Here is a 27,019-nt window from a genome sequence, read left to right as displayed (position 1 = left end):
TATAGTTGATTTACAGGATTGTGTTAGTTTCAGCTATACAGCAAAGTAGATCAATTACACATATGCATACATCCACTCTTTTTTCGGTTCTTTCCCCATATAGGCCATTACAGAGTGCTGAGTAAAGTTCCCTGTGCTGTATAGTAGGTCCCTTATTAATTCTCTATTTTATATACAGTAGTGTGTATACGTCAGTCCCCATCTCCCATTTTGTCCCTCCCCCCTTATCCCCCCAAACAAAATAATGTAAATAGTAAGAAGTTTGACGAAGACAAATAGGGTCACATGATGAAAGGTATTAGCGTTGGTGAAAGGGAGGATACCTGAGGTTGCTGGAAGGAAGGGCTCCTCCCAGGAGAGGTTGAAGGCTGAAAAGGAGCTGAGCAGGCCATCGTCTGGGAAAGTAGAGGCACGGTAAAGTGGGAAGAAACTTAGCAGACTGAGGAACGTGGGGAAGGCTGGCGTCATGAGTGCAGGGCACCCCTCGGGACGTGTGGCCGGAGACAGAGTCCTTGCTGGTTTGTGTGGCACCATGAAGGCTGCGACATGAATCTGAATTTATTCTAAGTGCAGTGTGGGGCCTCCCACAGATTTCAGGGGAGCAGTGTGGTCTGAGTATACTGTGTGGTAAGACCCCCTCAGGGCTGTGCTCTGAAACCTGTCACCGTGTTCAGACCAAGGCTGTAGCATCCAGCCAGTGATCGGATGCAGCAGGAATGCTAAAGTGAACCCATTCTTGGGACAGGGCTGCTCTAGCTGACTTCAGCTCATGGATCTCCCATCAGTCTCGCTGAACCTTCCTCCCGCTCTTGCACTGTGTCATGTATGTAGCGGGGTCTGACGGTGCTCCAAGATTCTCTGGTCTCCTCCCCATATTCTGTTATAGACAATTCTCCTCACAAAATCATAGCCTTTATCATTTCACCTACTTCCTGGAGGACCAAGATTAACTCAGAGGCTACTGTGTCAACTAGCAAAATCCTTGAAATAAAGAGCTGAAAATTCCTTTCAACGAAATTCCCATGCAAACCAAATTTAGCAAGAATGACTAGGATGAGTTTTATAATTATATAATCATATAATATGATTATTATATAATGATAATGAAAGTATGTGCAGAGCACAGCTGTACCATAAAAAAGAAAAGTAAAACATGGTGGGCAGAGTATTAAGTCAGTGAGGACTTGGACTAGAGCTTGAGTGCTGCATGCATGGAAGGTGGGAAGAGGGGACCATTCTGGGTAAGGGGCTGTGTGTTCAAAAGTCCAGGGGCAGAAACCTGTGATGCAGTCAGAGTGCTCCAGGTGTGTGCATTTAGTGTCCAGGAGCCCAAGGGCTAGAACTGGGGACAATGCACAAAGCTGTGGAGTGAAGCATGGGTCACAGACTAAAGCTTTGGCCTGGAAAAGGAGCTCAGAGGTAAGAGGGATGGGATGTTGACTTTGCCTTCTAGTAAGGTCTCTCTGGTGAGTGTTGAGGACAAGGACCCTGCATTAGGGCTTTGCATGAAATAGAAAGTGTAACAGACTTCCTGAGAGGCCGATCTGACTTATAGTAACCCCTCTACTCTGGGGTCCACAGAGGAATTCCGATCTCTTCGCCTGTCCTTTTCTCCAAACCTGGACGATTACAACCCAGACATCCCTGAGTGGAGGAGAGACGTCAGCCGAGTCATCAAAAAGGCCTTGGTGGAGGTGAGTGTAGCCAGCTCCTTCTGGCCCAGGCCCTTCCCCTTTCTGCTCTTGTCCTTCACGGAGAGGGAACCCTTGCATTAAGAAATGGCAGGAAAGAGCCAGAGGCCAGGGGAGGTGGGTGTCATCAGCCTGATACCTGCAAAGCTGAGCCCCCCCATGTGCAGATATGTCACTGGTGCCATGGGGGACAGGAAATTGAATAATCACAGGGTCCTTACTCTTTATGTTCTGCTTAGAGGAGACCGTGGAAATATGTGACAGTCATATGGCAGAATTCACAGTTAGCTGTCAGTACGTGTAAAATAGCTACTGGGCATAATACTGAAAGGCAAGGAGTGAATGCCGTTAGTAAGAGCAGGCTGGGTTCCAGCCCCGTGAATGGCCAGCACAACAGCACAGTGAGTGCGCAGCACAGGAAGGTAGTCATCTTACTGTGTCCCAGTTCTTTTTAACAGCATTCCTTTCCCACAACAGCCCCCAGAGCAAAATATTATTGTCTTTATTTGTTGATTAAGCAATTGAGGTTGAGAGAAGTTAAATAACTTGTCTAAAGCCTCACAGCTAATAAGTGACAAAGCTACAAAATTAAAGTGAAGGGTCTGAATCCAGTGTCTGGGTTTTTTCATGTGAATCACAGCCCCTTCTCGTTCCTGGGAGGGTAACAAGGTGGTGTGGTTCATCCCCTTCTGAACAAATGTCACCCACAATTTGACAAGACAACTTCTTCTAGGCACATTCCACCTGCATACTCCACTTCCATAAACAATCAGAGAAATGGAATATCTACTCATATAGCTGCTTGGGTTTATTGCACAAACCCAGAAAATTAGAAATGACTTTTCCCTAAGGTCTACTCTTTGTTGTTATTCTTCAGTCGCTCAGTCGTGTCTGACTCTCTGTGAGCATGCCAGGCTTCCGTGTCCTTGACTATCTCCTGGAGTTTGCTCAAACTTGTGTCCATTGAGTCAATGATACCATCCAACAATCTCATGCTCTATTGCTCTGTTCTCCTCCTGCCCTCAATCTTTCCTAGCATCAGGGTCTTTTCTTCAGTTGACTCTTTTCGTCAGGTCAACACTTCGCATCAGGTGGCCAAAGTATTAGAGCTTCAGCTGCAGCATCAGTCCTTCCTAATGAATAATCAGGACTGATTTCCTTTAGAATTGACTGATTTGACCTCCTTAGTGTCCAAGGGACTCTCAGGAGTCTTCTTCAGCACCACAGATTGAAAACATTAGTTGAAATCATCAATTCTTTGGTGTTCAGCCTTCTTTATGGTCCAACTCTCACATCCATACTTGACTTCTGGAAAAACCATAGCTTTGACTAGCTGGACCTTTGTCAGCAAAGTGATGTCTCTATTTTCTAATATGCTGTCTAGGTTTGTCATAGCTTTTCTTCCAAGGAGCAAGCGTCTTTTAATTTCATGCCTGCTATCACCATCTGCAGTGATTTTGGCGCCCAAGAAAATAAGGTCTACTCTTTGCCTGAAAGAAAAGTCAATTTAGGATTAGTTATACATTCTCTCCTGTGCCTGACACATGGTGCCTCACGACACAAAGGGATGAGGAGAGTTAAAGACATTCAGATAACCCCAGCTCAGAAAACTGATCTCACATTCAGCCTTTTGGCAAAGAGCTGATGTTCCCCTTAATCATACCATTGTATTTGTGGATATTCATTTAGCACTTTACAAATTCCAGAAACTCTTCTCAGTGTTTTGCATTTTTAGACACATATAACCACCAAAAAAAACCTAGCTTATGGTGTAGAAGTGGATAGTATGATGATCCCCATTTTACAGGTGAATAGAGGCAAGTAACTTGCCCAAGGTTGTACTGTTAAAAATCAGGCTCTGGAGTTAGACCTCAAGGTTTAAATCTTGATCCAGTAGTTTTCTACCCACTCCACTCTGCTGCTGTCCTTTGCTTTGTTAGATGGAGAGGCAAGAGTGATTGAAATAGTGGGATGGAGAAGGGTTATTTTCTGCACCTCTGGGTAAATGCCATCCCACTTTTGTCTTTCTTAAGGACTCTTGAGTGGCTATGACATTGTCGGTGGCTAAACATTATGGCCACCAGGGGGCGAAGCTACCAAACCACAGGCTCCTTTATCCTTGGAGCTGCTGGTTTCTCTTCTCTGTTGTCCTGGAGAGATGACTTACAGGCCTCAGTGAACCCACAGCCCACCTCCTTCAGAGATCTGTGTCCCTGTAGATCTCCTAGGCAGCTGTCCAACACCCCCAGGTGACTTATCAACCAAGCATTAGTTCAGCAGTGATGTTTTCCAGGCTGGCTCCTCTTCATATTAATTGTAAGGGGATGGGATGCTCTGGACTGCCGCCCTCCCATCAGCTGTCCACTAGGTTAGATATGACTGCTCATTAATATTTCTAGGCCACTGCAGAACATAATCAGCTAAATGCAGAACAAACAGGTTAGCTCCACATCCCTCAGGATAAGAGGTGATGGGGTGGAGGGTTTTGAAGACTCCTTGGTTACCCAATCCTAAGAGGCAGCTGAACCAGCCCTGGTTCCTAGCTCCCCACCTTGGCTTTGAGATGAGTAAATATTCTCAGCCACTTCCTTAAGTCCCAAAGAACACACCCTATTGCCAGGTGTCCCCTAATAAGCTCTGTAAGAAGCTTGACTGGATGTCAACTTAATTGTAGTTTTCTTCCTATTCATTCTCTAATGAAATTCAATATGTAAATCAATTGCCTTTTTCCTCATCAACTGGGGTTTTTCTATTGATATTTTGCAATGGGATCTTTAATTGAAAGTCCTTCAGTAAATATTGTCGATGAAAAGAATGAGTTTAGAAATAATATTTAAGTTGAGCATCCTGGAGGGCTATAAAACAGTGTGTTACCAGCTGGGACAGGAGCTGCTTTGTGTGTTAGGAGGAAGAAGACAGGAGAGCCCTGGTTAAGGACAGAGGCATCATGGTCAGACCAAGGTTCCAAACTGAGTGTCACCACTTGTTACTTAGATGGCATTGAGCCACTGCTGAGCTTTCCTCCATCTACTGTCTGTCCTGTAGCAGAAATAGGGATGTGCCATCCAAATTCCCCTTATGGGAGATACAGTTGTCTTAGCTGCTGGGAGAGCTGTGGGCAGAGGTTTCAGCTGCCTTTCCCCCACACTGTGTTCCTTTCTGAGTGGCTCAAGTCCAGTGATGCTCTCAGCTCAACCTCAGGCAAATCTGAAGGGCTATTCTCTTTCTCTTCAAGGTCATCTGAGGCTGCTGATGACCTTTATCATAGTTCAGCTTCTCCCTCTGCCCATTCTCGCTTCCTTGCCTTCAGTCCTATAGCTGTTGATTCTAAGAATGTCCCCTAGTAAACACCCTACAGGCTAAGCTCAGAGCCAGCTTCCTGGGGACTCGCAACTTGTGTCTTCACCTGCACAGAGAGGTATAGTCATACTTGCTTCAAAGAGTGCTTGTGGGAGATTGCATTACATTATATTAAGAAGTTCTTAGGACAGTGCCAGACACATGATAAAGATCCAGTAAGTGGAATTTCTTACGACTTCAAGAAAGATATAAAGGTATGTTTCAGAACCCAACAGTCACCTAACTGGAAATCATGACCAATATACTGAAATGAGTGGACTTTATGTCGTCCTAGAACTTCATGATGTTCTAGCAGCAAATGTATAGGAAAGATATTCAGGGGAGATACACAGAAACATTTTGAGAAAAGGCTGGAAATGTTGAGAAATTGTAGATGAGTCTGTTCAGTTAAGCATAAGATGTCTGTGTGAGCTGTGGATAATTAGTGTAGGAAGAAAAGGTGGGACCATGTTGCTGAAGGCTTTGAATGTAAATCCAATCAGGTTGGCAGTGGTAATTTGTGCATGAATTTAGATGGGGACACATAATCTGAGTTAGACAGTGGGATGAATCTTGAAGTGTTGGTAGTAGTCTGTTTCCTGGAGATGGGGAGGCTGTTATAAAGCCTGAGGGGAGAGAACACAGAGGCTGAATTGAGATATTAACAAGGCAGGGGTGGAGGAGGGATTTAAATAGGAAGGAACCAATAGGGTCATTTGTCAAGATCTCATAGGCTGATTAGATAGGATGTGGAAAGGAGAGTGTGGTATCATAGGTGAGATAAGGCTTCCTGCTGGGGTATTTGGGAAAAGAGTGCCTCCATTCATCCACATGCAGAATGAAGATTTTGGGGTAAATGTGAGGAGTTCTTGTATAACAACCAAATGATTGGATGCTGACTGGATGTTCTGACTGAATGCTGCAGAGAAAAGCTGAAATTGTAGCCAACTGAATTCTAGAACCATCTAGAAAGTAGGCTCAGTAAAGAGGAAGTTTTTGAGTGATGTGGATGATTTTAATAGAAGATTGAAGGGTAGCAGGGGGAAGGGCTAAGAGAACTTCATTAACTGATCATTAGAGTCGGATGCTGTGGAGGACTCAACAAATACCTGGAGGCTGTGGTCTGGGGCTTGCTGTTAGGTTAGGTGATAGAGGTATGCCTGGTGGATTTGGAAGGAACTCTAGTAGTTCGAGGAAGGAGGAAGCTAAGTTAGAAAGTGTTACAGCTCGAGGGGCAGAAGATAAGGCTCAGTGATGGCCTTCTCACTGACAGGGTTTACTTACTTTTACAAAGCAGGGACCACCATTATGCCACTTTTAAATTTGAGGGGATGCAAAGTGTTTAAGGTCTCATGGGGATAGAGCGGGGGACCAGACCTCAGAGTCTGGCTTGAACCCAGTTCTGGCCCTTGCATCCCTCCCCCACAAGTGCACCAGGACCCTGCTTTCACACCCTGTCTCCACACCCACGTGCCCTCTGACTACACCACCCCCCAGCTCCCCACTGAACACGTGGATCCTTCTCATAAGCTCTCCCCCGGGACTCACATGTGCCTCTGTCTCTCCCTCAGGCCACCGGGGTTCCGGGCCAGCACATCTTGGTGGCAGTGCTGCCTGGCCTGCCCACCGCTGCCGAGCTCTTTGTCTTACCCCATCAGGATCCCACAGGAGAAAACAAAAGGTCAGCCGAGGACCTGGAGCAGGTGAGTCCCCAGGTGACATGTCAGCTTCTCCCTCTCTGAGCCACGACCCTGCTAGTGCCTGACCAGGACAGCAGCTCTGGGGGTCCCCACCTGGGAGTGAGGACTCCAGCTGCCTGTGGACCCTTCCACTTTCCCATCCTCCCTGAAGAAACGTAATCTGGAGATGTAACTACAGCATCACCAGGAAACACGTGCAAGAGTATGTATTGTCAGCAGTGGCTAAACCATCCAGGGTATATCCATCTACAGTGTTTACAGTAGACAAGATAGATCTGTGTGCTGACATGGCAAACTGTCCAAGGTATTAGGTGGCAGGAAAAACGCAAGAGGCTGAACAATGTGTGAAAGTAGAATCGATTTATGTTGCTTCACATACTTGCATCATGAGAATCAAAGTGAAAGTAAAGTCACTCAGTCGTGTCTGGCTCTTTGCGACCCTATGGACTGTGGCCTGCCAGACTCCTCCGTCCATGGGATTTTCCAGGCAAGAATACTGGAATCAGTTGCCACTTTCTTGTCCAGGGGATCTTCCTGACTCAGGGATCAAACTCAGGTCTCCTGCATTGCCGGCAGACTCTTTACTCTCTGAGCCACCACAGAATCCTTGAGAATCAAATGGTGTATCTTTTTAAAAAGGCACAACTTTTATATAAATCATGAGTCCTCTTTATCACCACCAGTCTATGATGATTTGAGTTTATAATGAATGAGTAATTGATAATGAATTGAATGTTTATAATGAATGAATGAGTTGACTCCAAGTACCTCCCCTGGCTATATGGGATTCACTTTCCTCATCTCCAGCACCTCTGGAGTATGAGTGTCTGTGTGTTTGTGTGTGTGTGTGTGTGTGTGTGTGTGTGTGAGAGAGAGAGAGAGAGGTTCTCTCTCTTCTGCTCCCTTAGAACTTTTTTCTCCCATTCTTCCTTTTAACTTCAGATTATCCATCTCTGTAGTGAGGATTGGGCTTTCCAGGTGGTGCTAGTGGTAACGAACCTGCCTGCCAATGCAAGTAGATGTAAGAGACATGGATTCAATCCCTGGGTTGGGAAGATCCCCCAGAGGAGGGCAGCCCACTCCTGTATTCTTGGCTAGAGAATCCCATGGACAGAGGAGCTTTGGTGGGCTATAGTCCATATGGTCACCGAGAGTCAGACACGACTGAATCAACTTAACACGCACACACAGTGAGGATTATTACTATGATGATGTCTTTATTGCTGTTCTTATTCTTTACCCGGTCAGTTAAAATGACCAGTCTTGCTCTGGTCACCCTGTTGGAAACTATATGACGTTGGTTTCTCAATGCTCTCTGACAGATATATTAAAAACAGGATTCCTCTCAGGCACTAAGTAAATATTAACTTTTTCTCCTTTTAGTACTTGGAGCTTTTCAGTTTACTTAGAATTAACCCATAATCTAGCCCCTCGATCTCTAGTCTCCAAGATGACTTGAGAAACCTCCATCACAGCCTTGTTAACAACAACCCCAAATTACAACCTGGCCCACCTCCTAGTACACACCCACCTTTCAACAGTCGCTTTCTCAGTTGGCAGAAGACTCACATCTATATTTTTTTTCATGTGCAAATAACAAATGACAGAGCTGTCAAGGAAAATCCCAGTGAACCCCATCTCCTCATGAACTGCACTTGAACATCAGACAGCAGGGAACCCATCAACTTTGCATCTGACTTTCCTCAGCCCTCGCTTTCGGCTTCCTGTTATTTTCTACAAATTATTCTCTGCACCTACAGTTCAGTGGGAGAAAGAATGGAGTATTTCTTATCACCACACTGCTGATGAGACCGAGAGGGGTGTAGATCCCTATCCTGAGCGTTTAGGTTGAAACATGTATATTTATGCCTTCTCTGGAAATCTTATGGCTTGCACATGAAATCCAGAATATCATCTTCTCAATACGGAAGAGTCCAGATTTAGAGCCAGCTAAGTTCCCAGGTACCACCTCATCTGCACATCTCAATTCCCAATACTTTTCATTCTCTCTCTAAAATACAGTTTCTAGACATTTATTTGAGAGAAAATGTAGAAAGAAGAGGCATGTGTTCTCTGAAACTTGGTTTACTCATGTGAGGGTATATCTTGCTCTAACTGTCTGTTTTCCACAGAGTTCTTCTTTCTCTTTATCTTGTCTGAGTGTCTTCTCCAGAGACATTCTCAGAGACCTGAGTGAGTGTTCCTGAGGCAGCCAAGTATCATGTACTGATGAGCCATTAATCAGAGACCCAAAGGCAGTTGGCTTGGCTTGCTTGAAAGCTGTGGAACTTAACATTTTGTTCACATGTAGGGAGTTCAGATATGTTTTAGAAAGACCACTGGTTTGGAGAAATATAGACCAGGTTTCTAGTTTCAGCTCTTATATCCATTGCCTATATCTTATAGATGAGGAAAATTCAGAAAAGATCAATAATCCAGCCAAAAATCACGTAATCAATAATACCTGTCTCATGGGGTGTTTGAGAGATCATTAAAGAAATGATACAGCAAAGCCCTTGACCTATAGAGGTTACTCAATAAATGGTAAGTAGATAATGGTTACCTTTATGGACGTTTTGTGATAGGAGAGTATATGAGAAATGCAAAAAATATATAGAGGCATATATATTAAAGACTAGTATAGTCCGGGGCATGCATTGGCAGAAAGAAGATGGTGACAATAAGGAGAAAAAGATTAATGAATGAAATTACAGGAAAGAACAAAGATAGCAGGAAACAGAAAGAACACACATGCATGAGTAAACTAGAGGGAAGATGACTCATCTAAGTTATCATGCAGATAGACGGCATTAAGCAAAAGTGGCAGAGTACCAAGGGAGATTGTAACTTTGGTTAAGGTAATTGCCAGTGTAGCAGCCTTATCCAGGAATGAAACTAATTTCAGTGACCAAACCCAGCATATGAGAAATCAGTGTCTTATGGAACCTGTTATTACCCAATTAATAAGTACAGTAATGAAATCAATATGTAAACTAAGCCTGTGTCAAGAACCAGCAATACAAGTGCTGCCCACAGGAATCCTATAGTCATGATCCTAAGAGAGGTCCTTTAGTTCTTCCCTCGACTCAGTCACTTTGAAATTAATGAGTTCAGACCCCAACAGGGAGCTGGGAATTGCCTGAGGAGACACAACTCTTTAAGGAGAAGGGGATTCTAGTTCTGTTTCTGCAACTAACTCTCAAGTCTACTGGTCCCCTTGTTCCGTCATGCTGCCCATGTGGATTTGGGTACCACTTGACTTCTGCAAAGCCCCCAGATATCAAGGCTGCTGCCCCAGGAGATGAGCAACAGATGCTTTGCTTTGAGTTTTGTAGGGTTTTGGGTTTTTTTTTTTCCCCTGATGAAATGAACATATATTCTGATCAAACAAATTTCACTGGAAATTTGCAGTTACAAGCTTATTTAGTTGGGAAGTCCAGCTCAGGCATGGATAACTCAGAGAGAAAGTATCATCAACTTACTCCCCACCTTTGTCTCTCCCTCTTTCTCCATCTCTTGCTGTTGTGACCACATGAGAAGTCTGTCTGAGAATGAAGCCAGCACACAGGAAGACGAGAATGGCCCCAGGAGGCCCCAGTCTTTTATTTAGTCATCTTATAATTCCATTCAAAAGATAGTGCCTCTCCCCTGAGCACACCCCAAAAGCCTAGGGTGATAATTCTCATAGGTTCGACTTCGGTAAAGTGGAGATGTCTCAACTAGTCTGGTAGTCACAAGGCTAGGGCTCTGTCAGTGATAACTCAATGTGTCATACCCTCTCTAGGATCAGGAGTTAAGGGAGCCCCTCCTAAGTCAAATGGGCTGATAATGAAGAAGGACATAGGTCCTTAAAGAAAAATATGGGGGAGAAAGAAGGAACCAGAGGCAGGCAAAAGCAACTGACTTCCTTTGTCATAAATTACATAGAAATTGCAACTGAGGGCAAAGTAAAAACAACAACCAGGACCCCACTCCTTTAAAGGCTGCACTCCGAATTAGATGAAACTTGGGAAGAGCTGGCTTTATTCCCTCTCTCAATACTCTGGCCCCTTTCTTGTAAAGTTACTGCACAGAATTCCCAGCAGGGGAAAAAGTGGGACCTGGCCAGGTGGATCCTGATGACTGGGAGGGCAGGGCCCCAGCAAAGGGCTCTTGGCTCTCCTCCCTTACTTCCTCTAACAGCATTCCCCAGGGAGGACAGATGCTAGCTTAGATTGAGCTATCTTGTCTGTGAAATAAATTGAAAATTCCTCACAGTGAGAAGCCCTTGACCTTGTTATCTGGATAACGTTGCGCTGGGTTAATCAAGTGACCTCTGTCTGGGAGGGTTCCACCACTCTTGACTTCACATCTCCAGAGAGTGAGAAAAGGCTCACTTGCCCTTAGCTGGCCTCATCAGGGATAGACTCTCTTGCTACCTGAGGCCAGATGCTCAGGTGTGGAGCATACCCCACCCTGCACCACTGTACTTGCTTCTCTCTGAGTCCTCAGAGGTGAGCAGATTTGTATCTGGCTTTCCTGGAAGGAGGAAGGACCATCATGCTGCGTCTGTGATGCTGTGCTGGGGAGATAGGGAGCCTGCATGTTGTCTTGTTGAATCCTTAAAGGGCACGGACACATTTAAAAGGAACAGACGACTATGGACAAAATGTCAACCACCAACAATGAATTTCCTCTTTAGTTGTTTGTGTTGTCATATACATTTGACAGGTGCAGAAACCAAAATCAGGGAAAGGAAAAGTACCTCTGAAAGTGGAACAGGTTTTTGACAATATTTTTAGAAGTTAAAGATTCATTGTGAAATGTAATAAATAATCTTAGGCTATTTTTGATATATTCAGTCTGCCCTGTCCAGATTTTTCAAAGAGAGGAACTGTAGAAACATTTTGAAGTTCACATGGAAGGTCACTAAAACAGGAAGTTATAATCGAAAGAATAGGTAAGAGTTGTGCTGAAAGAATACAGCAAAAGGAGAAGGATGTTTGGAGCTGGTGATGGTGAATTTAGGGAAAGGAAGTGAACTGGGCCACATTTCTTCATTATGTCATCCAGGAAGAACTTCTTAGACACTGTAGTCAAGCTGATTCTCTGGTGCTAACAAAGAACGGAATTGATAAGCAGAAGTCCTGTTTGGCTCCATTGCTTCTTCCATGTATTAACCCAGAAATCATGTTAATTGGGAAAGATCTTTCTCTGTTAATTCCAAAAGTAATGTCATTCAATTACTCTTTGAAGAGGCCTTAACCTAATAGGATCAGGCTTGACTATGTCCATTCCAAGGTAATCCCAGGCAAGTCTCCTTCTAAACCTGGCACCAAAATGTTCCTTATGTTCAATAGGGTTTCCATCCCTCCTCACAACTTCAGATAAGCATTAGTTGTGTGGCCCAATATAGCTTTGCCGTTGATAAATCTGCTAAAGCCCATATTGAAAAGAAAGAAAGAAAGAAAGTGAAGTCGCTCAGTTGTGTCTGACTCTTTGCGACCCAATGGACTGTAGCCTGCTAGACTCCTCCATCCATGGGATTTTCCAGGCAAGAGTACTGAAGTGGGTTGCCATTTCCTTCTCCAGGGGATCTTCTTGACCCAGGGATCAAACCCAGGTCTCCTACACTACAGGCAGACTCTACCATCTGAGCCACCAAGGAAGCCCAAGCCCATTTTGAGTGTGTATTAATAGTTTCGCTTTGTACCATTTCTTTGGGTGCCGTGCTTCATAAATTACCACTGCTCCGTTGTTCTTAAGCTTGTCTTTCTTCATGTTTCAGCATTTGACACTTCCATTCTCATGATCTGAGAGTCACTTTTCCTCTGTTGGTTTCATTAAGCATTGTCTGGATGTTGAATGTGTTCTTTATGTGGTAGCAATCTATTCTGTTGACCACACGTCTCCAGCTCACTGTTTCTGGGTACCGGTAGATTATACCCATGAGTCTCTTCTATAAGCAGAGCCATGTGACTAATTCTGGCCAATGAAGTGGGAGCAGAAGTGATGAGTCACTTCCAAGCTGAAGTATACAAATTTTGTCTCTAGAACCCAGAGAACTCTTTTTTCCCTTCCTCTGGTGGTGTGTGCATCTGAGGGGGCTGATCTACCAGCCGATGTCCCTGTGTGACTAGAATGAGCTCAGCATCACATCTTCCTGCAGTGGATATGGAGCGTTAAGCAGAAAGCACACTTCCTTTGTTTCAAGTCCTCAAAACTGTAGCATCATTACCTCAGCCTCACCCCTGTTCTAATTACCACACTCAAATTTCATGCTTGTGAAGACGCTGAGAAGAAGAATTGGTGTTTTCCACATACCTGGTCCCTTCCACAGCACCCTTTTGATAGTGTCCTTCCAAGTATTTGTATTGAGTTGCCCCTGTCTATTTAAGTGGTAGTTTAAATGAAGTATGGGTTGCATTTGAATCATAGGCATATTTCATCAAATAGGCAGACACCGAGAATAATAGATTTTTCTTTGCTCATGATTATTTAGCTGAAGGAGAATAGAAAATGGAGAGTTGTAGAAGAGGGGTGACAGTACAAAGGTAAATGAAGTTTGCTAAGACGACACACTTGCACTGGACGAGAGAAAGAAAAATGAACAGATTCAGCTTGCTCGAGGAGGACTGATCTCCCAGCAATTACAGACTGTTTCACTCGAGGCTTCATCATGCAAGCTTGTGTTCTTTCGTTTAGGCTGTCACCACACTGCTCTATAGTCACAGCTCATTCTGTTCCTTTCGTGGCCAAAGACTCTCCCAAACATTATAAATTATATTAACTGTTGAATCGAATGTAGCAGTCCTGAGGCTACGGTTAGGAATTGCCTGTAGCTCAAATTGGTCAGATGACACGGGCCTGGTGTTGCAAATCATGTGCTTCACAGTTGGATGAGAAATAGAAGCATAGTTAATGATATGCTACAATTTTTTATCTCCTAAATGTGCTCAGCTGGACCTCCTCCTATATACTTTTTGTGTCTTTGTCAGCTGGCTCGAGGAAAATGTTGTTTATGGAAATGCCCTAAGATTAGGAGTCAAACAGAATGAAATTCTAGTCTCAATTCTTCATATATTAACAGGATAAACTTAGGAGTGTCCTTTAGGCTTCATGTTGCTTTCAATGGAGCTATGTTGTCCTAGGGAAAAAAATAGTGAGAAATATGTAACTTTACCAATAGAAAGTGTTCAATGCATCGATATTATACATTATATATTGTATATATGAAAATATATGTAATAATTCACAAATGATGAAAACAATACAGGATAAATGCTTCTGCAGGTGGCATGGAAAACATTTAAAATATTGTCAAAATCTGTCAACAGTTTTGTACTCATTTACTTGCACAGAGAAATGCATGTTATCTAATTGAGCTCATTCTTGTATGCAGTGTAAATTTTATTTAGTTCTGTTTCCATGCACAAGTTCTTTCACATACCACCAAGTGTGTTATCTTTTTTGTGTGTTCTTTGATGCAGGTGAAATCCATGAAATATACTTTCTCTGCTACCATTTTTGCATAGCCTGTTTAATTTTGTAAATGATACAGATAAAACCGATGAAGCACTGTTATAAACCAGAACAAATTTGGGAAGTTAATTATTTTCTTCAAGGGACTCTCTTGGAGATTATAAATTAGAAGTATGTTGTTCAGATGAACACTTTTCTGGTTTCTTATCTATATCTGTTTCTTGAGGAAGAAACATTGTCAGGGAGAAGAAATACATATCATTTCAGCAAGTTGGAAGAGAAAAGTCTTTCTCATGCATTTACACAGTCCCGTTTTGTCCATGGGATGGACTCAGCAAAACAGGACAATTTCTTAATTACTTCCAATGTTTTCTTATTCAATTTAAAATATTTTTTCTGCAAATACAATTACATATGTATGGGTACATATGTATGTGTATGTATATGAGTATGTGTATGTACATAAGCATATTAATTTTATACATGATTATATATTTTGCATATATATATATATATATACACATTTCTCTGTGTGTATGTTTATTTAAGAGCCAAGCCTTTCTGTTTAACCTCTACTAAAAATCCACCATCAAATTCTTAGTAAGGTCTTACTGATTGAATGATAAGAATAAGATAGAATAGGAACTTGCACAACCGTAACACTTTACAGAACACAGAAGAAACCCAGTCTACACAATCTGTGTTAGAAATCCACTCTTCCTGTAAACCTTGAGCGTTCTGTAAGTTTCTCATTACCCAGGAAAAAGAGTAGCTTATGTAGAGAGAATAAAACTGTTTCAACATAATTTTATCATAAGCTGGTTTCCCTGCACAGTCTGCTAAGTGGAAATATTTGAGAGGCAGAGCTTGAACTGGACCCCAGGTGCGTGACTTGGGTCACAGGTCACTGACAGTCATCCCACATTCTTGTTGTTAAGCAGAGAAGTTCATCTGCAGGGCAGTTCAAGTCCATCACTGAACAGGGACCTCTTCAAGAGACTCTGCTTGAAAACAAAGCTGTCAGGCTCTGCTTAATTGATAAAAGGATCAAAGGTGTCATTTTGGCAACTCAGTGGACTGAGTGAAAGCCCATAAATATAAAAATAAAAATAATTTAAGAATTTAACTAGCAGAACGATATTCAGAAAGCATCTAACTAGACTTAAATAGCATATGAAATAGAACATTACATTGATGCTTAAAACATTAAAAATGAGGCAAGGAGACCAGATAATAGGAGTGTGGTTTTTTCTGATAGCTTTTCACAAATTATTCAAAAGGATGACTTAAACAGCAGATTGATCTGTTTTTTTTTTTTTACTTTAAAAACATGAACAGAGTTTTACCTTGTCTAGAAAATCTTGCCTTTTACTGTTACTACCTAAAACAAGGTCCTTTGTCACTCACTTGTTGGGGTTAAATGTTTCATGGCCCAGAATTCTGTGGGTCTGCCCAGCACAGATGCATCAGCCTGAGGAGTGATTTTGGGTTCATAGCATGAAACAAGAGTCAGCCAACACGTCAAGCTGTAGTTATGCTTTGTTTCAAATGTATGATTTATTATATATTTGAAATAAATACAGGGAAGCCTGGCCTGCTACAGTTCATGGGGGCTCTCAAAGAGTTGGACATGACTTAGCAACTGAACTACAACATCATAAGTTATTATTTTAGTAGAATAATATTTATCATCAACAAATACCCATGAACTACCTTTTCTTGGAAAGTTGAGTAAGAGGAGGGAAGCAAAATAGGGAATAAGATGGAGTTTACTATCAAGAAGTAAAATTAATGGGTCTGAATCTCATCAGAATTTGTAAATTCTACTTATTTGCTTCTTTTAAGTCCTTGTATATAACAAATGCACTCTAAAAGAAACCCAGGGTGATTTTTTTAAAACTAATACCTGGGTAATTTTTAAGAGTAGAAATGATCTGATTTCCTAATTGTTTGTCCTGTTTTGTAGCAATTTGGATATAAAGTCAAGTCATGCTTAGAAAATAATTCTATCTGCATATTCTGGACTAAAAACTTAAAATCATATACAGCTCACTTATATCACTCCCAGGTATAATATCAGGATGGCTTGATCAGCATGGTAAATACTGCTCAGCACGTTTGTATATAGTCGGTGTGACAACTTCAGCAGCACTCACTTTGACTCTTTTCCTTTCAGATATCAGAACTGCTGATTCACAAGCTCAACCAAAACTCCGTGCACTTTGAGCTGAAGCCGGGGGTCCAAGTCCTTGTCCACGCAGCCCACTTAACAGCAGGTCAGTGGTTGCATCCCTTGGTTCTGGCTAGTGACTCTGGCAGAAGGGGATCCCAATATCTTTCAGCAAAACAAGACTAACTGGTGCCACTGCTGATCAGAAATAGGGCTTCATTCTTTGGAGGTTCTCTTCTTATCTTCTTTCTTTTTTTTTTTTTTTTTGCCTTCATGGGGACTGGCAAGGCAAGAGAAAAAGGTGATTTTCCTGTCTGGTTCCTGGCAAAAACCCATCAGTGAATCACTTAAAATTCCCTCAAATAATAGCATATGTCATCTTACAGAAATCTTAAAAATAAAGTTAACTTTACAAGTAATATTTTTTTCTGGTCTTTCTGCAAGACTTTATTTTTAAATCATTCATGCTATGAAGAATTTTCTTTCAGTTTGGGATAACGAGGCATAATAGAAATAGCTGGGCCTTAGGAGCTCTCTTGGGCCAAATCCAGGAGCTGAACCCCAGGTTGGTCAATATCTTACAAATGAATGAATGTCATTCAATTTCTGTCTCTTCACTTGTAAAAGATGATGAGGAAAATATTCTTCCTAAGGCCATATAGAAGTCTCAATAGTAATTCAGGTAGTTCCAAGTATATAAAAATAGATATTATTGTGCTATATTAATAAATTAACACTATGTATTGGGTCTTTATTTTTTCAGAGTTCTATGCTGGTGTTGCATAAAGGCCAGTAGGCAATGTCCTTTGCCTTCAGAAAGTATAATCTAGTTGTGGTGTTTCAGAGTTTGGTGGTGGCGTGTGGTGGTGGTACTTTGGGGTGGGGGAAGTGGGCAGTGGTGGGATCTCTGAACAAGTGAAATGCATAAATGCCTTTATAGAGAGGCAGTAGCACATTTCTTAGTGCTTGGATTTTGCAGTTTTGCAGCCAGACCACTGGTTTCAGTCTTGTTTCATCATTTACTTTTTGTATAGACTCTGAGAGGAGACTTCTCTGTAGCATCTGTAACAATGGAATTGTGTGAGGGTCAAGTTAGTTTAGGTTACACACATAGGGTAATCCTGGTGCAGAGTCAGGTGTTATTTTTCCTTTTATCCTTTTTTATTATTAACAATCAAAGTTTTATGAGAAATTTAAAGCAATGGTAAATTGCAGACAGTCAAAATGACACAGGAAAGCTTAATGGAGGAGGTGGTCTTTGGGTAGGACCTTGAATGATGGATAGGATTGAACTGAAGAGAGTATTCCAAGCATAATCTTGGAATAATCAGGGAAGGAATGTGAGAGCCCCAAGGGCTTTGAGTATGCTGAATAAGTGGGGACAAGGAGCAGGTTTTTCCAGTTCCATTCTCTGGTTTCCTAGAGGTTCCTGGAGGTGTGCTTAGGTCTAAAGGCGGCCAAGCAGGTTGGCCACTGGCCTCTTTTCTACTTGGATTCCATATTTTTACTTTATTAAGATTTCATAAAATGTTTTTCCTTAAAAAAACAAAAAACAAAATGAAACAAAAAACAGTGACTTAAAAAACAAACATATAAAAGTCACTGTGCTAAGCATGGGACGTGGAGGTGGGAGGTGGAAATATGCCAGGCTGAGCTGTTTATTCTTCCTGTGGTGGACTCTGAGAAGCTGTGGAGACCTAGGAGTAGAGATGTGACTGATTTCAGAGTGTTACTTGAGAAAGGTGACTCTTAGGAGCAAGGATTGAGTAGAGCTAGTTTGCTATTCTGCAGCAAATGGATGCAATCAGTTGCATCCATCAACAGACATTTATTGAGTTGCTGGCTACTCTGAGCCAAGAAGTGTTCTCAGCATGGGATAGAGACTCTGCCTCCATGAAGATTCCACCAGTGGAGAAGGCTGGGCAGGTAGCACATTGACAAATGCCACTTTACGAACCATACTGATGGTGAAAAGGTCCTAAAGAGAAAAAGAAAATATAAGAGAGTAGGAAGGGGCTTCCCCAGTGGCCCAGCGGTAAGAAATCTGCCTGCAGTACAAGAGATATGTTTGCTCCCTAGGTCAGAAAGATCCCCTGGAGCAGGAAATGGCAACCCACTCCAGTATTCTTGCCTGGAGAATCGCCATGGACAGAGGAGCCTGGCGGGCTACAGTCCATGGGGTCGCAAGAGTTGGGCATGGCTGAGCATGTGCACAGAGAGTAAAAACAGCGAAGCACCTATGAGGGCAGCTTGTAAGCCTAAGGCCTGAACAAACTTACCTCAGGGCGTTTGATGATCTCCTTGGCTGTTTCCTGCCGAGAAGGTTGGCCTTTGGTCTTTGGTGAGCAGTGGTGGCACGTGGCAGTTACACATAGTTGGTTAAACTGGAAAACAAAGTCCAGAAACATCCCTTGTCATCAGCCCAGTGGCCAAGCCACTGACCGTTGTTGTCATATCACACTCCAAAGATGGATTGATTTGTTTCCTAAATTTGAATCTTACTTTATATATTAGTTAAGGATGCCTTTCTGTGATGACATCTGGGATCCAGATTTAAAACAAAAAAAATAGGAATTCAAAAAGTGGGTAATGATCTGAAACTGCTGTGCCAGTGACTTGGCCTGGAAAATGGATATAGCAAAGTCACCCATGGATCCATAGTTACATGGAGGAAAGAAAGGTCATTCCTGATAACCAGGAAAAAATAGTTCCACTGGTCTAAGTTCCAGTTGGCAAAGAGTAATGCGAAGTTGGGAAGATCTAGAAAATTTATCCAATTAATATTCATGATTTATCCCATAGCTGGAAATTTGGGGAACAGTACTCAGATCCCTCAGAGGAGGGGCTGACGAAAGGGAGTATATTACTGGGAGCTTAGGTAAGCATGCTGAGATTGGAAGGAGAGACCTCGGCAGCATAGATGTGTGCTCTGCAGGGTTGCCAAGGGAACAAAAGGAAACTGCAGTTTAAGGCAAAAGCCCAAACTTAGACTGGGCCATTTTGGAGAGAGTGAGAAAAGTATCTGGCTTCCAGTCATCCAGGCTTTCCCAGGTTCTGATAATATCTATCATACACCTTTTGGCAGTGTAATTCAAAACCTGATTACCTGGCCTTTTGTGCTTCCTAGGATGACCAGAGTGAACGTAGACTTATATGTGGGTGATCAGCTCCAGTTTGAAGAATAAAAGAAGAGAATGTCAAGGGCTGACATAGTAATTGAGTCTTGGAAATTTTTGCTGTATTGATTTTAGCCATGTTGTCATAATAGTGTTAGGACAGGCAGTTCCAAGGGAGAGAGGTACAAAGTCACTCTCAGCCAGGCTTTCATAAGCAAAAGGCAAGGCTTGTGTTAAGGCTGGCACTCTTCAGTGACTGTGATGAGGAAGTAGAATATAGGAGGGATCAGTTTTATGTTGGAGATTGTTCCTAAGTTAACTCTTAACTACCTGATTTTTTTTTTCTAAACTATTAGAACAAAGGGTAGACTGTGGTACCAAGACAGTGGAGGGAATTCTCCTTTCACACATAGAAAACTTGGCATGTTGGGTAGGCGATCAGTTGGATTGAGGCAGTTGCCACCATTTGTTTAAATTGAAATTAACACATTCATATTGGAATGGCTAGGAAGAGAAAGCAGAAAAATATCCCGTTTCTTACCTGGGGGAAAGAAGACATGATGAGGAAGAGAATTTGATGCCGAACTTCCACCTAAGCTCCTTTCCCTTTCCTTTCATCTCCTCTGCAGGCAGGAGAAAACAAAAATAAAATACAGTCTCAAAAAGGGAAGAAGGACCACTGCTTGCAACATTTCATGTCTCATAAGCAGGATTGCTAATACCTTCCCAGGGACCATTCCAGCACACTGCTGCATACCATTAATTGCTTAGCAGATGTTCAACAGCCTTCTTTTAAAAATATTTGAGCCAGAATATATTGCTGGTGGGAGAGGCAATGCATAATTTGGTTTGTCTCCAAGGAAAAAGAACTGTCTCCTTTCAGGAATTTACTAGCCTTGCTTTGTTTTTCAAATTCAGTTCCCTGTTTGCCTTTATGGGAACACAAGGTAAGCGTTTTCAGGTACCTGGATGTCATTAGAGACTGGATTTCGTTTGTTTCCCCCACATGTTCTGTTTGGGAATTCATTAACTTTGGTATCTTAAGTGAGCTAAACTTTTAACACAGTCCTTGTTTTGTTTTTAGCTCTTCTTCAGTTTCTGTACAATTCCTCCTGGGGTCCTCACCGCTCCTGATAGCGATGTTCCTGAAACTCTCTTGAAGAAAGTAAAGATTTCAGATTGTGTGAGAATAAGAAGGGATGAGGAGCTGTTATCAAGAAGTTTGAGAGAGGGCCATGCCTTGAGAGGCTGTCTTTGGCTTTTAGGACCGTGTGGCAGCTGGCACCATGTTTAGCAGACAGAGGGAGTATGACTCAGTCAAGCTGGGGGCTGGACTGGAAACACTGGTGTTTTGATGGAAATGTACCTTTGCTCCTGGTATTCCCAATTGGAACATTACTCCCCTTTCTCTAATTTTCTACATCTTCTAAGTGTCTTTATATTTTAAGGCTCAGCTCAATCCTAACCTTTACATGTTGTCTTTCTGGAAACCTTTACCTGGATAGCATCTATCCCTTGTCAGAACTCACGTGGATATTTTTAAGCTCTATCTGTCTGATCCTCATCATCTCTCCTATTTAATGTCCTAAGGATACCGTTCACCATGTCTTTATAGTGTCTCTGTCATTGTATCTAGCACAGAAAATTGCACATATTATGTGTTCAGTAAATATTGCTTTTACAAATAATTAGACACATAATTAATTTATAACCTGTAGTTCAGTTCAGTTCAGTCACTCAGTCATGTCTGACTCTTTGTGACCCCATGGACTGCAACAGGCCAGGCTTCCCGGTCCATCACCAACTCCTGGAGCTTGCTCAGACTCATGTCCATCGAGTCAGTAATGCCATCCAACCATCTCATCCTCTGTCATCCCCTTCTCCTCCCACCTTCAATCTTTCCCAGCATCAGGTCTTTTCAAATGAGTCAGTTCTTCGCATCAGGTGGCCAAAGTATTGGAGCTTCAGCTTCAGCATCAGTCCTTCCAATGAATATTCAGAACTGATTTCCTTTAGGATGGACTGGCTGTATCTCCTCCAATAGCACAGTTCAAAAACATCAATTCCTCGGTACTCAGCTTTCATTATAGTCCAACTCTCACATCCATACATGACTACTGGAAAAACCATAGCTTGGACTAAATGGACCTTTGTTGGCAAAGTAATGTCTCTGCTTTTTATTAAAAAAAATTTTTTTCCATTTATTTTTATTAGTTGGAGGCTAATTACTTTACAATATTGTAGTGGTTTTTGCCATACATTGACATAAATCAGCCATGGATTTACATGTATTCCCCAACCCGATCCCCCCTCCCACCTCCCTCCCCACCCCATCCCTCTGGGTCTTCCCAGTGTACCAGCCCTAAGCACTTTTCTCATGCATCCAGCCTGGGCTGGTGATCTGTTTCACCATTGATAATATACATGTTTCGATACTGTTCTCTCAAAACATCCCACCTTCGCCTTCTCCCACAGAGTCCAAAAGTCTGTTCTGTACATCTGTGTCTCTTTTTCTGTTTTGCATATAGGGTTATCGTTACCATCTTTCTAAATTCCGTATATATGTGTTAGTATACTGTATTGGTCTTTATCTTTCTGGCTTACTTCACTCTGTATAATGGGCTCCAGTTTCATCCATCTCATTAGAACTGATTCAAATGAATTCTTTTTAACAGCTGAGTAATATTCCATGGTGTATATGTACCATAGCTTCCTCATCCATTCGTCTGCTGATGGGCATCTAGGTTGCTTCCATGTCCTGGCTATTATAAACAGTGCTGCAATGAACATTGGGGTGCATGTGTCTCTTTCAGATCTGGTTTCCTCGGTGTGTATGCCCAGAAGTGGAGTTGCTGGGTCATATGGCAGTTCTATTTCCAGTTTTTTAAGAAATCTCCACACTGTTCTCCACAGCGGCTGTACTAATTTGCATTCCCACCAACAGTGTAAGGGGGTTCCCTTTCCTCCACACCCTCTCCAGCATTAATTGCTTGTAGACTTTTGGATAGCAGCCATCCTGACTGGCATGTAATGGTACCTCATTGTGGTTTTGATTTCAATTTCTCTGATAATGAGTGATGCTGAGCATCTTTTCATGTGTTTGTTAGCCATCTATATGTCTTCTTTGGAGAAATGTCTGTTTAGTTCTTTGGCCCATTTTTTTGATTGGGTCATTTATTTTTCTGGAATTGAGCTGCAGGAGTTGCTTGTATATTTTTGAGATTAATCCTTTGTTGCTTCATTTGCTATTATTTTCTCCCAATCTGAGGGCTGTCTTTTCACCTTGCTTATAGTTTCCTTTGTTGTGCAAAAGCTTTTAAGTTTTATTAGGTCCCATTTGTTTATTTGTGCTTTTATTTCCAGTATTCTGGGAGGTGGGTCATAGAGGATCTTGCTGTGATTTATGTCGGAGAGTGTTTTGCCTATGTTCTCCTCTAGGAGTTTTATAGTTTCTGGTCTTACATTTAGATCTTTAATCCATTTTGAGTTTATTTTTGTGTATGGTGTTAGAAAGTGTTCTAGTTTCATTCTTGTACAGGTGGTTGACCAGTTTTCCCAGCACCACTTGTTAAAGAGGTTGTCTTTTTCCCATTGTATATTCTTGCCTCCTTTGTTGAAGATAAGGCGTCCATAGATTCGTGGATTTATCTCTGGGCTTTCTATTCTGTTCCATTGATCTATATTTCTGTCATTGTGCCAGTACCATACTGTCTTGATGACTGTGGCTTTGTAGTAGAGCCTGAAGTCAGGCAGGTTGATTCCTCCAGTTCCATTCTTCTTTCTCAAGATTGCTGCGGCTATTCGAGGTTTTTTGTATTTCCATACAAATTGTGAAATTATTTGTGAAGAATACCGTTGGTAGCTTGATAGGGACTACATCGAATCTATAGATTGCTTTGGGTAGTATAGTCATTTTGACAATATTGATTCTTCCAATCCATGAACACGGTATATTTCTCCATCTGTTTGTGTCCTCTTTGATTTCTTTCATCAGTGTTTTATAGTTTTCTATGTATAGGTCTTTTGTTTCTTTAGGTAGATATACTCCTAAGTATTTTATTCTTTTTGTTGCAATGGTGAATGGTATTGCTTCCTTAATTTCTCTGTTTTCTCATTGTTAGTGTATAGGAATGCAAGAGATTTCTGTGTATTAATTTTATATCCTGCAACTTTACTGTATTCGTTGACTAGCTCTAGTAATTTTCTGGTAGAGTCTTTAGGGTTTTCTATGTAGAGGATCATGTCATTTGCAAACAGTGAGAGTTTCACTTCTTCCTTTCCTATATGGATTCCTTTTACTTCTTTTTCTGCTCTGATTGCTGTGGCCAACACTTCCAAAACTATGTTGAATAGTAGTGGTGAGAGTGGGCACCCTTGTCTTGTTCCTGATTTTAGGGGAAATGCTTTTAATTTTTCACCATTGAGGGTAATACTTGCTGTGGGTTTGTCATATATAGCTTTTATTATGTTGAGGTATGTTCCTTCTATTCCTGCTTTCTGGAGAGTTTTAATCATAAATGGATGTTAAATTTCGTCAAAGGCTTTTTCTGCATCTATTGAGATAATCATATGGTTTTTATCTTTCAATTTGTTAATATGATGTATTACATTGATTGATTTGCAGATATTAAAGAATCCTTGCATTCCTGGAATAAAGCCCACTTGGTCATGATGTATGATTTTTTTTAATATGTTAATATGTTGTTGGATTCTTTTTGCTAGAATTTTGTTATGGATTTTTGCATCTATGTTCATCAGTGATATTGGCCTGTAGTTTTCTCTTTTTGTGGCATCTTTGTCTGGTTTTGGAATTAGGGTGATGGTGGCCTCATAGAATGAGTTTGGAAGTTTACCTTCTTCTGCAATGTTCTGGAAGAGTTTGAGTAAGATAGGTGTTAGCTCTTCTCTAAATTTTTGGTAGAATTCAGCTGTGAAGCCATCTGGTCCTGGGCTTTTGTTTGCTGGAAGATTTCTGATTACAGTTTCAATTTCCTTGCTTGTGATGGGTCTGTTAAGATCTTCTATTTCTTTCTGGTTCAGTTTTGGAAAGTTATATTTTTCTAAGAATTTGTCCATTTCTTCCAAGTTGTCCATTTTATTGGCATAGAGCTGCTGGTAGTAGTCTCTTATGATCCTTTGTATTTCAGTGTTGTCTGTTGTAATCTCTCCATTTTCATTTCTAATTTTGTTAATTTGGTTCTTCTCCCTTTGTTTCTTAATGAGTCTTGCTAACGATTTGTCAATTTTGTTTATTTTTTCAAAAAACCAGCTTTTAGCTTTGTTGATTTTTGCTATGGTCTCTTTAGTTTCTTTTGCATTTATTTCTGCCCTAATTTTTAAGATTTCTTTCCTTTTACTAACCCTGGGGTTCTTCATTTCTTCCTTCTCTAGTTGCTTTAGGTGTAGAGTTAGGTTATTTATTTGACTTTTTTCTTGTTTCTTGAGGTAAGCCTGTAATGCTATGAACCTTCCCCTTAGCACTGCTTTTACAGTGTCCCATAGATTTTGGGTTGTTGTGTTTTCATTTTCATTCATTTCTATGCATATTTTGATTTTTGATTTCTTCTATGATTTGTTGGTTATTCAGAAGTGTGTTATTTAGCCTCCATATGTTTGAATTTTTAATAATTTTTTTCCTGTAATTGAGACCTAATCTTACTGCACTGTGGTCAGAAAAGATGACTGGAATGATTTCAATTTTTTTGAATTGCCCAAGGCTAGTTTTATGGCCCAGGATGTGATCTATTCTGTGTGCACTTGAGAAAAAGGTGAAATTGATTGTTTAGGGGTGAAATGTCCTATAGATATCAATTAGGTCTAACTGGTCCATTGTATCATTTAAAGTTTGTGTTTTCTTGTTAATATTCTGTTTAGTTGATCTATCCATAGTTGTGAGTGGGGTATTAAAGTCTCCCACTATTATTGTGTTACTGTTAATTTCCCCTTTCATACTCGTTAGCATTTGCCTTACATATTGAGGTGCTCTTATGTTGGGTGCATATATATTTATAATTGTTATATCTTCTTCTTGGATTGATCCTTTGATTATTATGTAGTGTCCTTCTTTGTCTCTTTCCACAGCCATTATTTTAAAGTCTATTTTATCTAATATGAGTATTGTGACTCCTGCTTTCTTTTGGTCTCTGTTTTGTCTCTGCTTTTTAATATGCTATCTAGGTTGGTCATAACTTTCCTTCCAAGGAGTAAGCGTCTTTTAATTTCATGGCTGTAATCATCATCTGAGCCCAAAAAAATAAAGTCTGACACTGTTTCCACTGTTTCCCCATCTATTTCCCATGAAGTGATGGGACCAGATGCCATGATCTTAGTTTTCTGAATGCTGAGTTTTAAGCCAGCTTTTTCACTCTTCTCTTTCACTTTTATCAAGAGGCTCTTTAGTTCTTCACTTTCTGCCATAAGGGTGGTGTCATCTACATATCTGAGATTATTGATATTTCTCCTGCCAGTCTTGATTCCAGCTTGTGCTTCATTCAGCCTGGCATTTTGCATGATGTACTCTGCATATAAGTTAAATAAGCAGGGTGACAAGATACAGCCTTTGACTATGTGGATTACAACAATCTGTGGAAAATTCTTCAAGAGATGGGAATACCAGACCACCTTACCTGCCTCCTGAGAAATCTGTATGCATGTCAAGAAACAACAGTTAGAACTGCACATGGAACAACAGACTCATCCAAATCAGGAAAGGAGTATGTCAAGGCTGTATAACCTGTAGAGATAGGTTCAAAATTCTTATCTTTTCAGTTATCCTTTGGGTTCAGTGTGTTGGACTATGAACTGGTCTCCATGTCATGTTATAATGTGTGTGTGTGTGTGTGTTAGCCACTCAGTCATGTCTGACTGTGATCCTGTTGAATATAGCTATCCAGGCTCCTCTGTCCATGGAATTTTCCTGGCAAGAATACTGGAGTGGGTTGTCATTCCTTTCTCCAGGAGGGATGTTTTCGTACCTCTTACCCAATAATGGGGGATCCTTGCCTTCATTTAAATAGTAAGCATCCCAGGAAAACCCACCTCTGTGCTTTCCTTATGTCAGATATCTTTTTTAAGTTGTACGATAGTTGTTGATATGCATGTTGTAGAAAATAGGTGAGCTCAAGGAAAATTGGAGCTCTGTGAACAAGAAGTCCTAAAAACAATGGGAGAGGGACTGACAGGAGAGATGTTCCTGAAAGATACAGAAGCAAATTTAACTTATTGGCCAGTATTTTACCAGAATAGTAAAATAAGGAGCAAAGCAAGCTCTGTCTCCCTTCATGACAGGGCTCAGGGCCTCAAACCTTAGATCACACTTCATTTACCTGATCAAACAAACCAGACCTTCTTCACATCTTTTGTGATGTCTCCCTTGAGTTCTGTCTTATCCATGTTTTTACCCTGGCCTTCTTTTTATTGACTGATTGATTCATTGATTTTCTCCTGTGTTTTAAGAGCTGTGATGTGTGATGTAGGGATGGTTTAGGGAGAGTTTTTCCAACAAGACTGCAGAACATTTGATGCCTGTAGCTAATTACAGCA

At 41.4% G+C, this 27,019-nt stretch overlaps 1 protein-coding gene across 5 annotated transcripts in view; it reads left to right on the top strand.

Moving 5' to 3' along the window:
- The window catches only part of SORCS1 (sortilin related VPS10 domain containing receptor 1), a 575,199-nt gene that overhangs the window by 532,016 nt on the left and 16,164 nt on the right, over positions 1 to 27,019 (top strand). For all 5 annotated transcript variants that reach the window (XM_070470144.1, XM_020883904.2, XM_020883901.2 and 2 more), the window contains exons 22-24: positions 1,582 to 1,694; positions 6,602 to 6,733; positions 16,368 to 16,467. In XM_070470144.1, coding sequence (XP_070326245.1) covers positions 1,582 to 1,694; positions 6,602 to 6,733; positions 16,368 to 16,467 — 345 coding nt within the window. The remainder of the gene's footprint in view (positions 1 to 1,581; positions 1,695 to 6,601; positions 6,734 to 16,367; positions 16,468 to 27,019) is intronic.

Source organism: Odocoileus virginianus, chromosome 7, assembly GCF_023699985.2.
Source record: "Odocoileus virginianus isolate 20LAN1187 ecotype Illinois chromosome 7, Ovbor_1.2, whole genome shotgun sequence".
NCBI classification, from domain to species: Eukaryota; Metazoa; Chordata; class Mammalia; order Artiodactyla; family Cervidae; genus Odocoileus; species Odocoileus virginianus.
This window is presented reverse-complemented; position numbering and strand designations above follow the sequence as displayed.